Here is a 14,500-nt window from a genome sequence, read left to right as displayed (position 1 = left end):
TTTTAAAAAAATGACACAACTAGTAATGACTAAAACGAAAATAATTAATTATAGACAGATTTTGACACAAAATATTGTCAGCTATATACGCTGAAATATATACACACCTCAGAAGCGCATGAGTAGCATTCTATCTATAAAGAAGCCATTCGCGAGATTATATTCGTGATGATGCGATATTCTGTGTCCAAACCAGTTTCAATTAAGACAAGATAATTTATGTCGTCACATTACAGATTGGATAAATAGATACACTATTCAATATATATTCAGTGGCTCGCGGTGTCTCGCCAATAAATCCCGTTCTCAATGGAAGTGATGGTCACGTCAAATCAGCAATGAAACTGCGTATAATTAAATAAATTGCCCATAGCAGGCCTTGTTTTTTTTCAATCTGTAATTTGACATTTTCGTCTTCTGATTAACTGACGGTGTCTGAATATATTATTTCAGTACATCTAATGTCAAGGGTTCGCCATTATAGAATACATTTTGAACCGCGCAATATATCGTTATCGAGTCACAATTACTAATACAAGTCCATTCATGAATGTCGTGGATTTGTTAATAGGGATAATAGACGGAACACACACGTCATAATATAGCTTACTTACGAGAATGCCATATAATATAAAAAAACAACAACAATTGATGAATCGATGCATGCACAGACTTCCGAGAATTAAATGCTCGGAAATAGGGCTCGGGACATATCGGGGGAAATCGGAACTGGGGAATGATTTTGTTTTGCGGCGCACCACTGTACAGTGTACTTATGACAGAATACACAAAATTGCTCACTGGGTAACAGTTTTACACCTACGCACTAACGTACGCGTGTTATAACCTTCCCGTGTTGCCATGGCAACGTGACATCATATCGTATCGATTGCCTTCATTATATCGTACCTTAATGTTTATTCAAGGCGATTTCGTGTCTTATTGACTACGGACATGCGCAGAACGCAACTCACGAGAAAGGCTGCTGTCAGAGAATAGTTAATGAATGCATGACGTATTTGAATACGTCTTATCGGGAAATGACAGAAGGAGAACGACATAGGATTTGCGTTTGTCTTCTATTTTAACTCGCCTTGTCTTTGTATTGCCGCTCTCCAAGGTAGGTGTTTATCATATTTGTGTCGATAACATCATAAGTACATTTTATCATTTTCGTAACTGCGTTTACGTGTGAGCTGCTGTGAACCATGTAGTTTCTAAGGTGAAAAAAAAATAAAAACATACACGACGGAATATACTAGTACGCAAAATATATTCGTTGTTTATAGCAAAGCGTATTTTTATTTGGTCAGACCCGCTCCTCGCTATATTTATGTCCGATTCGAAAAAATATATAAATTCAGCTTTTCTCAGAAACAATAAAAAATATTTGTGTATGAATTAACTACCGTCTGCGCCATGGTTTAAAATTAAATATTAAAGTCGCAGTTTCAAGATGGCGGCGACTCGCTGGATAGGTTCCTCGGCGACTAGATATCATCTCGATCACGTAAACTCGATCGAGAAAAAAAAACATTTCCATTTCACTGATCGTGAGGGTATATATATTTTTTTTCAAATTTAATAGTCATCCATGTTTTTGAATGTATGTCTTCAATTGTGTCGTATTTTCTAAATTAACGATAGTAACTGTGCCGAGGCGATAATGGCGATTCAACAGTAATTAATAAGCGTCGACATATTTTAGTATTTGAGAATATAATAATGATGTTATTCTAAAACAAGTGTTTTTTTTCCCCACAAACAGATATTCCTTTTGACTGTCACCACGTCTAGAGATTTGTGTTCAACATGATGTTGAAATTATTATTGATTTGTGGTATTTTTATGACGGTGCGTGGGAGTGGACTTGGACTCTCACCTGCCGATAGGCTAGCGCTACGAGGACTCCTACAGGAAGCGTACTATGGTACACGCGAAGACGAGAACATGGAGAGCAACGAATTACATATCTCGCCATTTACATACATATCAGGTACCGACTGCTTACTAGTATATCATCGGCACTGTTCTATTTTTTTTATCGTAATCGCGTATTTTAAATGTACTTTTAAATTAGAAGAACAGAATTGGCACGAGGGAAGTGTCCAGAGGCACGATGTGGTTGCACATGTTGCAAAATGCAAGGGAGCACCCGAGAGAAAGAGAGAGATCAGTTTATTATCGTGGATTGTTAGTGGTAATTTATTCATGTTTTATCATCCTGAACAATACATCATATTTCGATGACAAGTTGGCGCCATTGTCTGTTCACTATTCATTGCCCACCACAGTCTCCTCAACCTTTGCCTTCTGTTTCCAGGGGGCGCCGGAGAAGGAAAACAACAACTAGGACCTGAAAATATACCTAACGAGAAATTAGCTTTACCCGAGCTCGATTCACCAGAATACGAAGTTCCGCCAAATCCGTGTCCGATGGAATTACCGAAAGGTAAAAAGGAGTAATATATAAATGTGACGTTATTTGATATAAATGAGCTTTTTTTACATTTTAAATTTCATTTTAAATTATTATTTTTGGTGTTTGATTATATTATTTATCTCATTTTTTTTTTGTTATAGTCCGGTCGCGAAAGCCCAAAGAACTTTGGGTGTTCGTAGTCAGTAAATTTAAAGCGGGGGAGTCGTCACCTGCGAATGCGCAACACGGCCATAGCGTGTCGTTGTTTACAAACAAGCGTCTACCCATAAGTCGTTGTGTTTTAGATTGCGTTGTTATCGTCGCTTGGAGTCAATTACCGCGCAACCGCAGGTAACAACCCCTTCGCTTTAAACAAATAGAATTAAGAAAATAAATGAACTAAAATAAAAGCAGAAAAGCCCAATAAGGTCTTGTTTGTATCAGATTGGTCTAAAAGCGCAAGCCCGAGAATTGGGGGTTCCCGAATTGGTAGCATTTGCGCGTTCAATTGGAAATCCACGTTTCTCAGCTGTCTTAAATAGTTCTTCTAGCTGCCCTCGTGTGTACGCATGCGCAGGTGACGACTCCCTCGCTTCAAACATACCATGAATATACTATGTGCCATATTCAATATTGTATCTATAGGACTGGCTTTTTATTTACATATCGAGGTTATGACGTGACGTAGTGTTGTAAAAATTTACACTTTACGAAAATTTAACGAAATAACTTTTTTTTTTAATTCAATTGCGCTTTTTTGGGGGAGAGTTTTCGTGTCAAGCCTTCGACATGGATAGTTTCAGTTTGTCCTGGTATGTGCATAGGAGGTGGATGATAGGGAGATCGTCTCATGAAATTCTCAATCTCACCGTGCTCTTGAATTATTGTTTTCACAGGTAGACATATTGTTAAGTCAGAATTGTTCCCCAAACTGGAATGCTCATGCAGTAGTAACGCATCACTGGATAACAACGTGGACTGCGCTGATCCCTCGGGTGAGTGCATACAAACTAGAGTATCCGTGTCCGTGGTATATTCAGGGTACATCTTTTCAATGACGACATTGGCAAATCGAGTGGTGGGATTTACGTGTATAACATTGGTTTTAGTGGGAACGTGCGCCTTCTACGGAAATTTAAATATTTGTTGTCATGATGGGTCTGAAAAATTGAAAATGCCGTTAAATAGTAAGATAGGCACGTTTTAATTGCCCCTAAGAGTGAAACTAATTAAAACTAAGGATTAAAATGGCTGGTAATATAAGCATGCAAGCTTAGTTTAGATGGGTAACTTGAATCCATTCATAGTGCGGAGTGTGCCATCATCGGCGACAACGAGAGATTACTGAGTGTCGAAATTATTTTCGTGTACTGATTTGATTATTTCCTCGATATGTTCATATTTTTTAGTTGTTGAATGTTGTATCATAAACATGGACGACTTGGAAAATTTTGTTAGCTATTTCCAAACTCAACAAGGAAAAGATAATGGTGACGGAATCGCCAACGTTCAAAAAGTAAATAAGAAGGTAAGGTTCAAAGTTTCTCTAGGAGTTTCTATTTTTGTCACTAACAGTACCCACTCTAAACTGAAGTGGGTGACAGTTCCCCATATTCCGACACGATCGGTCATATTAGTTACTTTATCGAAAATTATCGATCATGCTGCTGTCCTAGGCGGAATGGGCTAGATGATGTCACGCAAGCGCTTTAACCCCCGTACTTTTTTTTTCAGAACCAATACCACGATGGCGATAAACTTGGTTCTTTGGTAGCAAAAAAATCTCCACGTAAATATAAAAGGGTAGGCTTAGTTACGATCAAATTTTCTTTCAAATTCGAACACTGATTATTTTAATTTTTTGCTCATTGTTAATTACGTTTGTCTATTCTGGGGAGAAGGGGTCGTCGTCGTTGGGGGCGTAATTGCTTCCTTTGAATGTTTTCACACATTTGCAATTTAACTTACGAACTATGCGCTTTATTGAATAAGAATATTTATTTCACTTCCACTATAGGATTCATATGAGTTAGCAGAACGATTTGCACGGGTAGGTACCAATCTTGGTGATACATAAACAAATCAACCGCATGCGAGCGCAATTCATTGCAAAAATGTAATCACTACGCGTACACAAATGACAACGTTAAGAATCGATCAATTTAGATTCTATCCCACACGGATTAGGCGATGACCTGTTATTAAATCTGTTTTTCTTCCACGACTCACATATACGGGGTACTGCCTATGGGTATATCCTGATATAGAACCACACTTTCCGATCTATCACCAGTTCGTCGCCTCACACCCCGAGCCTTGTAGATTTCCTCCGATTGTGATGATATATGATATACCAATACTGGTAAAAGAAACTGCCCCAAACCATAAGATCACGGGGAAATGTTTTTTAACAATATAATGGTGTCAAATTGTGTTTTCCACTGCCATGTGACGACTGTTTTACGGTGTTATCAACTACGAAACAGACTAACCGTCTTACTTTTATTGCAGAGAGCCAACCGCTACTTAGACGGGCAAGATCATATCAACTCGGTGGTGGCCAAGAAATCACCCAGATATTTAGACCCTAATGGCACGTTTATGTAAACTCCTTTAAACTGGCGACGAGACCGTTCTATTCCACAGGCTTCGATAATTATATCCCATTATGGTGTACTTAAAAGGCCCAAACATACGAAACATCAAAATTGTCATTTACACATATACAACGTGGTTTGTTGACGCTCTTTAAACAAACATATATATATATATATATATATATATATATATATATATATATATATATATATATATATATATATATATATATATTTAACGAGCGTTATCAAGTCACTTAGTATAAAATAATTGCACAACTCCTGAAATGTAATTAGAATATAGCACAGTTAGTTGGAGTACCAGGGCAATGGCACAAAGTTGAATATCATTCACTATATTTTACCAACTAGATATGTTTCATGTTGTTTATGAAATTGTATGATCTATTAACATTCAATTATTTTCTGTTGTCGATGCCGATTAGAACTTTAGTTATTTACAGTGCTCAAGTTCGACAAAAAAACAGTGTTCGGATATAGCCTATGACCATATTAGTTTGCAACACTATGCGGTAGCCACCCCCCCCCCCCCACATACACACGAATAGGTTTCCGCAGTAGTCTTTATGATGCCCTTTGTAGTCCGTGTTGTTTATTTACTTACATTGTTTGTAAAATATATATCTTTCGTTTAATGTGTGATGTAAACGTACATGCAATCCTTCTTCTGAGCATATCATATTAAAATGTGTGTTTGTCTTATTTTTCATTTACTGATTGATTTTTTGTCAATGTCTTTCACTCTCGTGACAATTTCACGGAAGTATATTCGTAAGACATTGTGTATATCATATAGTATGTTTGTGCATTTTTAACAAAGTTTGTTTGATATTACATCTTGAAAAATACGAAGGAAGTGATTCTTCTTAAACCGAAAGCGTTGTTTTTATAACAACAATATCCGGATCTGCAAGATGACGCTCGGGTGCTGTGCTTACACGCGCGCTCTGTGTCTTTTCGTTATTTTATCTAACGAATATTATTGCATTTACGAAGATGAAATATCAAGAAAATCGGTTAACCATGCTAAAAATAGTGTTTTGAGCGATGCTTCTTAAAAAACTAACTACACGTCCAAAAAAAACTTCAATCAGTGACATCACAAGTCAACGAGTGGAATCAAAAGTAGGCCAAGGTAAGAGCTTTGGGATACGATTATGAAAACCAATTAAACTTATGGTGACGTCATCACGGAGATTTGCGTGCGTTCTGGGGAATTTGCGGATTCTCCGTCGAAATCTAGCTTGACGAGAAGTTCAAATCTGAATTCAAGTTGTTTTTCGTTCATCCGTTCCGTAGTACTTTGAGACTTGTTCACACTTTATTCATTCTGACGAAACCCGGCGATAAAATAATTTAGATACGTTCGCGATAAACATGTTTATGAAAAAAAAACTAGTTTCATTTAACGGCAACGAATAGTAGTCCGTCAAAGCAGATTTAAATTTTCACCGGCGAGGGGCGATGAAGTCTAAGAAGTGAGCCGATAACAACATATTTTACCCGCCAGTAAAACAACTTACAGTGGGACCACCGCCGGTATGTTGAGAACATTGATTTACAAAGTAGAAACAAGAAAACACCACCAAGTGCACTGTTTTTACACAAAAGTGTTGACGTAGTCCCCAAGATCGCCATCATGTAGGCTTTTTATCTATCTACTTTGCCGCCAGTTTACACCCGTTGTAATCTTACCCCAGAGCGTGTGTTAAATGGGCGTCCCGCTGCGGCAACCTGGGAACATCGTGTACGGTGCATAGTTTGCCGTCGATACTATGGCTGTCAGCGAACCATGTTAAAAGTACGCGGTATAGTAGAAGCGTAGCAATAAAACTCGTTCCTAACAGCTCGTTTACATGTCCCGTACTTTGAGTTGTTATTTGAGATCGGGTATAAAAACGAATTTTACAAGATTTATCATTGTAATTAGCGTGGAGCATTTGCCATGGTGCCTTTGTATGTATCAATTTCGGACCTCTGCATTCTACAACCCATTGCGTGTTCGGCATCTCGACTTAGTGTCTGCTCTACAAGCAACCAAGCATGCACGCCCGATGGCTTTTACAGTGACTACATAGTCCGACACCGCGAGCTTCAGGTCCCTGGTTAGTTTGGGACCACGACCACGATGTCGTAATTTCTGGTTTCCGGCGGGGAAATGCCAGTCTCAAAAGTTGAATTCGTTCGCGAGCCCCAGCTTCATTGCCTTGCATATAAGCGAAAAAGCCCTGCGGTCGTCCATCGCACGTATAGCTCTACAAAACAGCGTGTTTAGGCCTGAGGACGTGAATAAATAAAATGTATGTACATTACATAAATATATATACTATATATATACTGCTGGTATTTTCAAGTTTCTGAGCCAGTCATTTTATTAGATCCTTGTTTCAACGGCAAACACGCTCATGATACGGATTTTTATTTCATTAAAACATTCAATAATCTAAAATTAAGACTTCGATGGATGGTAAATGGAAACCAGCGAGAAGATGAGCCTCACGCGTTCACAACAAACACACACACACTATCTCCTTCGTCATCATCTCTTCCAGCCTCAGCCGGTACTGACGATGAACTCGGGTCGGGTTGTGAAGTTATATTAGATGCATGCATTGTGATAAACAAATCATGAATCCAGTTCGGCGTCGGTGCGTCCGTCCATTCGACGTCACATGCTACAAGAGTGATTCGTCGCCCCTGTGCGTTCTTTGCAACCAATGGTACTGGCTCAATACTAGCATTCCACAAGAGGCAATACCACGACATTAAGGCGCTATACTAATAAACTATTCCCCCAGCACACGCTATATCTTACTATTTATATGACGCCTTGCAAGCCCAAAGGATAAACACACAAATTCGAGTGCTGGGTCTTAAAGGAAGAAAGCGAATATCTGTTCCTCATTCGCTTTTGAGAAAAGAAGAAAATCACTTGCGCGTTATTTTCTGGAGTTTGTATAGTTGAAGACTTCGCATTATTTCAACACGACGGGTACGTATTATATGTATATACTTAGGGCTTTTGCCCTGCTATATCTTATATTTGTTATTTTAACTGCTCGTGGTTAACCAGTTCCCGTATAAATTAATGCAAGGTTGACTAGACCATGTCATGTCACTTCATAGGTGGGCCGATGTGTGTACAACGCCGGTTTCAGTATCTCCTAATACAGAATAGTTATTCCCATTCCACAGAAAACAGTTCGACAGTTAAGCAATTTATTTTTGAGTTTTTCTTTTTCTCTCTGGTGAAAACATTATATTGTCTCTGCCGTTCAAATAGATAAACTATTTTTTTAGCACACCCCGCGTTGCTACTGACCAATATAACTAAAACAAATGAAAAATCGGGTTAATTGGAGATACAAAAATTGGGGCCGCTCATTTCTCACCGTGTCTTTTACAGTGTTGACAGTAAAGAAGGCCGAGTGCCGCGTATACACACGGCATGCTTGATAGGTTATGCTAGAGTGCAACGATGCCATGTAAGCCACGTACACTATTCCAAGATTCCATATACACGAAGCGTTAAGAATCTCAATAACAACAGCGAAATTGAGAAGCTCTCAAAGTAATAAGTTTACATACAACAAACTGCCTACATGCTGACAAGACACGTGAATTCGATTCAACATTGGGATTGATCGTACAAGCATTCACTAATCAAGATCACAAAAACATAACCACATGAGCGTAAATATATCAACTCCTTGATCACTCGTGTGACAAAACCGCGGCGCGAGCGCTCCATAAAAAACTTATGGTTTTAGAGTTGTTGCATTTAACCCAGCGACGCCAGTCTTTGCGTGTATTTAAAACCCACACAACCGCGCAGACGAGTACTCTTTCAATATTTTAATTAATTAAGGACAAGTTTATCAACTGGAAACAACTTATTCGAATACTACGGAGCAATAACGAGGGCACTTCGATGCAATCAAAACAAGTGTTTCCCCGTCGTCGCGTGTTGTGTACGTTCGTAAAATGGTAATGTGCGTCCTTGACTTCAACGCATAAATTGGAAACATTATACGATGTGCCGAACAGCGTTCGTGGCTTTTAAGAATAAATATTTTCATCGCAAATGTATTGGAGACAGTCGGATGTAGACATCAAATTTAACCGACCGAAGACGCATTATTTAATAACTTATTTCTCAATTTGTTTGCAATTGTGTCATTCATCCGAGTGTTGAATCGTGCCTTTCCATCGAATAGGAAAGTACAATTATACGAGTATACGGTATGAAACGAGTCTGTTTACACGTGTCCCGCCGTTGTCGACTTGTTTGTGGCGGTTTCATTTCTAGAACATATTCAGTATCTGAAAGCACGGTTGTTGACCCATCCTGGTTGTACATGTATGTGCACTCAGGCTGGTGTCTCAGACTAGCAGTTAGCAGACTATATACGCGTGAAGATGTAATAGCGAAACTATTAAAAACATTACCACCAAGTCTGAGTTTGAAATAGTGGTCACCTGGTTACGACTACGAAACGACGATGAGTCGGCACTCCGGCACTCCACTTGTAAAAATATTCAGCGACGCACGGCATGGTGGTGGTTTTCAACCGCATGGGCCACGTCTGTCAGTAGTAAAATCCCATACTCCACTCAACTTAACTTGAAGAAATAATAACAAATCCAATTTGTTACACACGGCTGGGTCCATTATTCGATTCCGTTTAGGTCTACAGACAACTGATCGCATAGTAGATGTCTACCAAGCCGGGTACCTATAAGTCGACGCAAACGAATACAATAACGACGGCATTTCAAGCTTAATTATGTCCCCCCAACTGACCTTACGTATGTTTGCTCCTCGTTTAAACTGTTCACGGAGACAAATTATTACAACTTATGTAATTTATAGTGGCGCGCAGAATTTTATGTTATTCTTGAACAACTTCTCGCTCTGCCAGTTTGATTACAAAACTCTCCTTATGCAGTGTTCGCCGTAAAAATAGTCCACTTGCGGCGGAATGTTTCATCGGTGTAATTACTGTTTACTACAAGATCGCAAGCAAGTAAAATCCGACTAGGTAATCATGACAGCGCCACGAAGTCTTCAAAGTACATAGTTTATTTAATTCGATATCCTCTGCTATTTACATCACTCACTGACATATTTATCAGTCATTATTATTATTAATTATTTTTTTTTCTTTTATATTCAATATGCCGACCCTAAGGCAATACCGCAAGTCATTGCCTACATGATTTTAGCGATGCGTGAATGTATTTGGGTAGTAGGTTTAAAAGACATCACCTATCACAGATTTCGATTAAGAAACAAATATGTTGTTTGGGGGCCATGCATATTGTATCTCGCATCACTGTTATTGCTACGCATAAATAGGCAATATTATGATCGAATGGTAGTTTCGGTGTAATATAATATTTGTTGAGCTAGAAAAACACCATCAACACTACCACGGCAGTATTGCACACATAGGATAAATACGACGATCGTCTAAAAACCACGAGGAATGCTAACACCACGTAAACAGCCTCCAGTGGCTACGTGACACTATCGGCGTTTATGTAGGGCTTCACCGCACATCAAATAGTCAGCGTGAAGCAAATAAGACGTTTCCGCGAGGGGTTTCCATTGCCCAGATAAACTTCTTTCTTGACCGGACGCTAGCTTTATGAAAAAATAATTGCGCGAAATGCACCATCTGTGAATGGTAAGGGGCCGGAAGCGCGATGACTTATAACTCATTTGTGATACGTCTTTGACGCTACCGAGAAAAAGAAGGTCATTGCCTATAAAGAGCAATAGCAAAACCAGCTGTACGTTTTACATGTTTTGGCGTAGTAGTAGTTTTTAAAGAGAATCACCCATTTATCCCTGGACAAATTGGTTTTGGTAATGACGATGATCCCAGGCGTTGCTGTCGACAGCTCCGTTAAGGGATGAACCATTCATACTGTCGGGATGGCGACAATTTATCCCACTGGCACGGACAAATTGGTTTTGGTGACGCTGATCCTATGCTTTCTATCTGGGTGGCGATTAAAATCATGAGAATGTATGTGCACAAACAAAACATGAAACAACAACTGGATTTAAGCGCGTCTCAAACAAAAAATACCAAATAAACAAAAATGTCCACCCAAAATGTTAAGAACCAACCCATCAAAGGCAATGGTTTATCCCTTATATTTAATCAATCTTTTACCAGGACTTCGACCATGACATACTGGCAGACTTGATATATAATCCAGGATATCGATCTTACAATAAAATGTGGTGTATGTATTCCCACTCTCGCTTAGAATATATTAATGACATTCGGCCTGTGGTTATTCGCTTATGTGTTCCTTATGCATCTATTTACAGACTGAGTTGCCATGGCAATGCGATGTCCATCACTGATTTCTTTACTACTCTTCGTATTCGTGATACTTCTAACGGCGTCGGCCACTTACTCCAAGCGCCATAGAAACGGCCACCGGGACGCGAGAGTCAATAACGACGACGACAACGAAGGCGGCGATGTTCGGTTGCTCCCGTTTGGGTATCTGCCATCACCAGACAAAAATGACAAAACCCACTCCCCAGATGACGTACTTACGCCCTCTAGCGAGGAAGCTGTGGCCATCACGGAGGGACAGTATCTGCGCAACGACTGGTGCAAAACACAGCCACTGAAACAGACCATTTACGCAGACGGTTGCATCTCGCGTACCATCATCAACCGGTTCTGCTACGGACAATGTAATTCTTTCTTTATTCCCAAACAAGAACTGAGGCAACACGTAAGCGCTTTTCAGTCGTGTTCTTTCTGCAAACCATACCGGTTCAACTGGATTACAGTGACGCTACGTTGCCCGGGTCAGAAACCACGACTTCAGAGAAAACGTGTGCAAAGAATTAAAGAGTGCCGCTGTATGGCAGTGCCGCTACCTTAGCTTTTAACTGTAAAGTCTGTAGTCTGAGAACATATTAATAAATACAGAAGTGTCTCCTACCTTGGCGGCAGTAAGTTGCATGATGGGAGGACGTGACACTTCTGACTCACGAGGGCGCAACACAGAACATGTTAATTGATTTGATACGAAGTGCTTACCGATTTGAAAAGAACAGTTGGAATCAAGACAATGAAACAAAACAACATTATACCATGTTCACAAATTGAAGGTTGAACTGGCATGGTCGGTTTCTATCAAGTTGGCCATGCATGTTAAATCCTGTATGCGATACGGCGACAGTGTTATTCTGAAAGCCTGAACTTTATCGAGTAAACCTAAAATCTATCTTTAGTAATTTATCAGAGAGCAAACAAAAACTGTTGGTAATGATGTATAATATTAATTTAATCGCGATAACGGGTCACGTGATATATGTACGTTCAAGTACAGGGTCGTATACGTTTCATTATAGTCGCTGCAGGAGGATTACGTGACGTGTTTGTTTGTTTGTTATTTAATATGTCTTCAAATATTTGCATATTATAAACGAAATTAGAATATTATGTATAACAACAGATTAAATGCTATTAATGGAATATCCTATTTCTCTGCTTTTTGAATCAGGTTTTTTTTTAAAACGCAAAAAATGGTCACCTCAAATCTGTGTCCGTAAAAATAAATAAATAAAAAAAAAAAAACGGAAACAAACAACTTCCGGAAGCTGTCGTCTCCCATGACAATGATGTAAAATATAGCGTAAGCTTGCCAGTGAAAATCGATTTATTGTATTTACATCCGGTAGAACTGTGTGTGTGTGTGTGTGTGTGACACATATATGAACTGTGCTGAGTCTAGTGTTATATATGTGCATACAAATAAATATTCAAATCAGGTCATGAATATTCATAGTTAATTTGCTATTATAATAAAAAGTCTTTTTACTATTTAACAATGATATGTGTATTGTACGTTGTTTTATTACGATTTTATGATTTAAAGATGCAATGTGTTTGATACTGTATGTTGATGTCCGAAGTAAAAAAGCAATATAAAAAATATTGCTTTTGCAACACATACACATACAGCAATATTCATTCGATGACAAACCACAAATACGCATGCGCAGTGATTACTATTGCGTATTAGAAAATTAAAGTGCTCTATCATGCAGTTCATGATAAATCAAAGTAGAAAATATTCACCAATCTGCAGTATTACCGAAAACTTTTATCTTGTCAGAACAATAAATAGACCTTCGACGCAAATCTCAAATGGCCGCCGAGATCTTGCCAAGAGTGAGAGAGCAACAAGACTTGTTTTTTTCCTCCCAATAATGTTCCGTTCTCTCCTGCCATCGCGCCATTTGTTCCCCGATCTACGTAACCATGGTGATTGGAACAGTGGACACAATGATGAAAGAGAAACTGTTTCGGGGGGGGGTTACTAGTTTTGTGGATCTTGAGACCTCAGTTGCTATTTCATCTAAGGTCGATTCGTGGGTGACCATTAGCTACTATGGGGGAGGGGAATAAATCTATATACTGGATATACAGGAAAAACAATCCCACAAAAACATTATAATTATAAAGACGGAGTACTCTTTTAGTAACCGTGTTTAAATTAAGTTAGTACTGTTAATATACACAGTTCCTCTATCAACGGTTATTTCTATTGTGAGCAGAAGTTGTGAGTATTTCACGTATACTACAAAATTTGTCTCAAAGTTCATCATATAGTCACAGCCATACACGTGTTTACCGAAAGTACGGTCTCATTATCGGGACTGTGAATTATCTAACATTCCAGCGTAATAGGCCAATATGATGACAGAGCTCAGTACAACTTGAAAACAATCTAAATTAGACACACATATAACTAATGAACAAGTTCTCACCTGAGAGCCGAGAAAGTATGCAAATCCCCTAACCGAAGGCTCGTAATTAGATATGCGCATATTCAATTAGGAATATGAGTGTTCCTGTGAAGAAGCACAAGTCTTGTAGGAAATGAGTACAACTTGTCGGCATTCTGAATCATTATATGAATAGCGAATGATCTCAATAGTTCATATCAAAGCAAGTTAAGAGGGACGCAAAAACTTAGCTGAATTACATGCGTGCCTAGAATCCGCCTTGGGCTTCTCGACCAATGAAAATTATTCATTCATTGCCAGGCTCTCCTCATATGTACTAAGTGCCCAGTTTCCAAGTCTGATTCGTTATTTTATTCTGGACATAGCCAGGATCAAGTCAAGTTATTGGGATGTTATAAAGTCTTTATAATTCGACTTGGGATTTTATATAAAAAAAAAAGCCCAAGGGAATTCATATAGGCTATGTGACAGTTTTGACTTTTTTAGTATTACTAAGTATAAACGATTATAGCTGGGTTTGAAATCGAATACACACTCAGCTCTTTGATCTACATGTACCTGGAATTCGATATCAGTCATTGGATTTCGGATGATAACACTGCAGAGTTAGATCATGAATATTCATCAGTTGATCGTTATTCAACCTTGCATATAGCGCCTGTCTGCCAC

At 38.8% G+C, this 14,500-nt stretch overlaps 2 protein-coding genes across 2 annotated transcripts; both read left to right on the top strand.

Annotated features, from left to right (window-relative positions):
- The first annotated feature begins 1,042 nt into the window (after window positions 1-1,042).
- On the top strand, window positions 1,043-5,753 carry LOC100313728 (secretogranin 7B2-like protein). The gene is given in 8 exon segments (NM_001168182.1): window positions 1,043-1,120; window positions 1,769-1,996; window positions 2,324-2,452; window positions 3,319-3,417; window positions 3,832-3,950; window positions 4,157-4,225; window positions 4,440-4,472; window positions 4,934-5,753. Coding segments are annotated over 7 exon segments (729 nt in total). The 5' UTR covers window positions 1,043-1,120; window positions 1,769-1,812; the 3' UTR covers window positions 5,030-5,753.
- A 2,138-nt stretch (window positions 5,754-7,891) lies between these two features.
- Window positions 7,892-12,913, top strand: LOC100313625 (gremlin 1-like protein). Its single transcript, NM_001168089.1, is given in 2 exon segments — window positions 7,892-8,032; window positions 11,387-12,913. A coding segment is annotated over 1 exon segment (561 nt). The 5' UTR covers window positions 7,892-8,032; window positions 11,387-11,397; the 3' UTR covers window positions 11,959-12,913.
- Window positions 12,914-14,500: the final 1,587 nt, after the last annotated feature.

Source organism: Saccoglossus kowalevskii, chromosome 2 (assembly GCF_978046115.1).
Source record: "Saccoglossus kowalevskii chromosome 2, keSacKowa6.1, whole genome shotgun sequence".
NCBI classification, from domain to species: Eukaryota; Metazoa; Hemichordata; class Enteropneusta; family Harrimaniidae; genus Saccoglossus; species Saccoglossus kowalevskii.
This window is presented reverse-complemented; position numbering and strand designations above follow the sequence as displayed.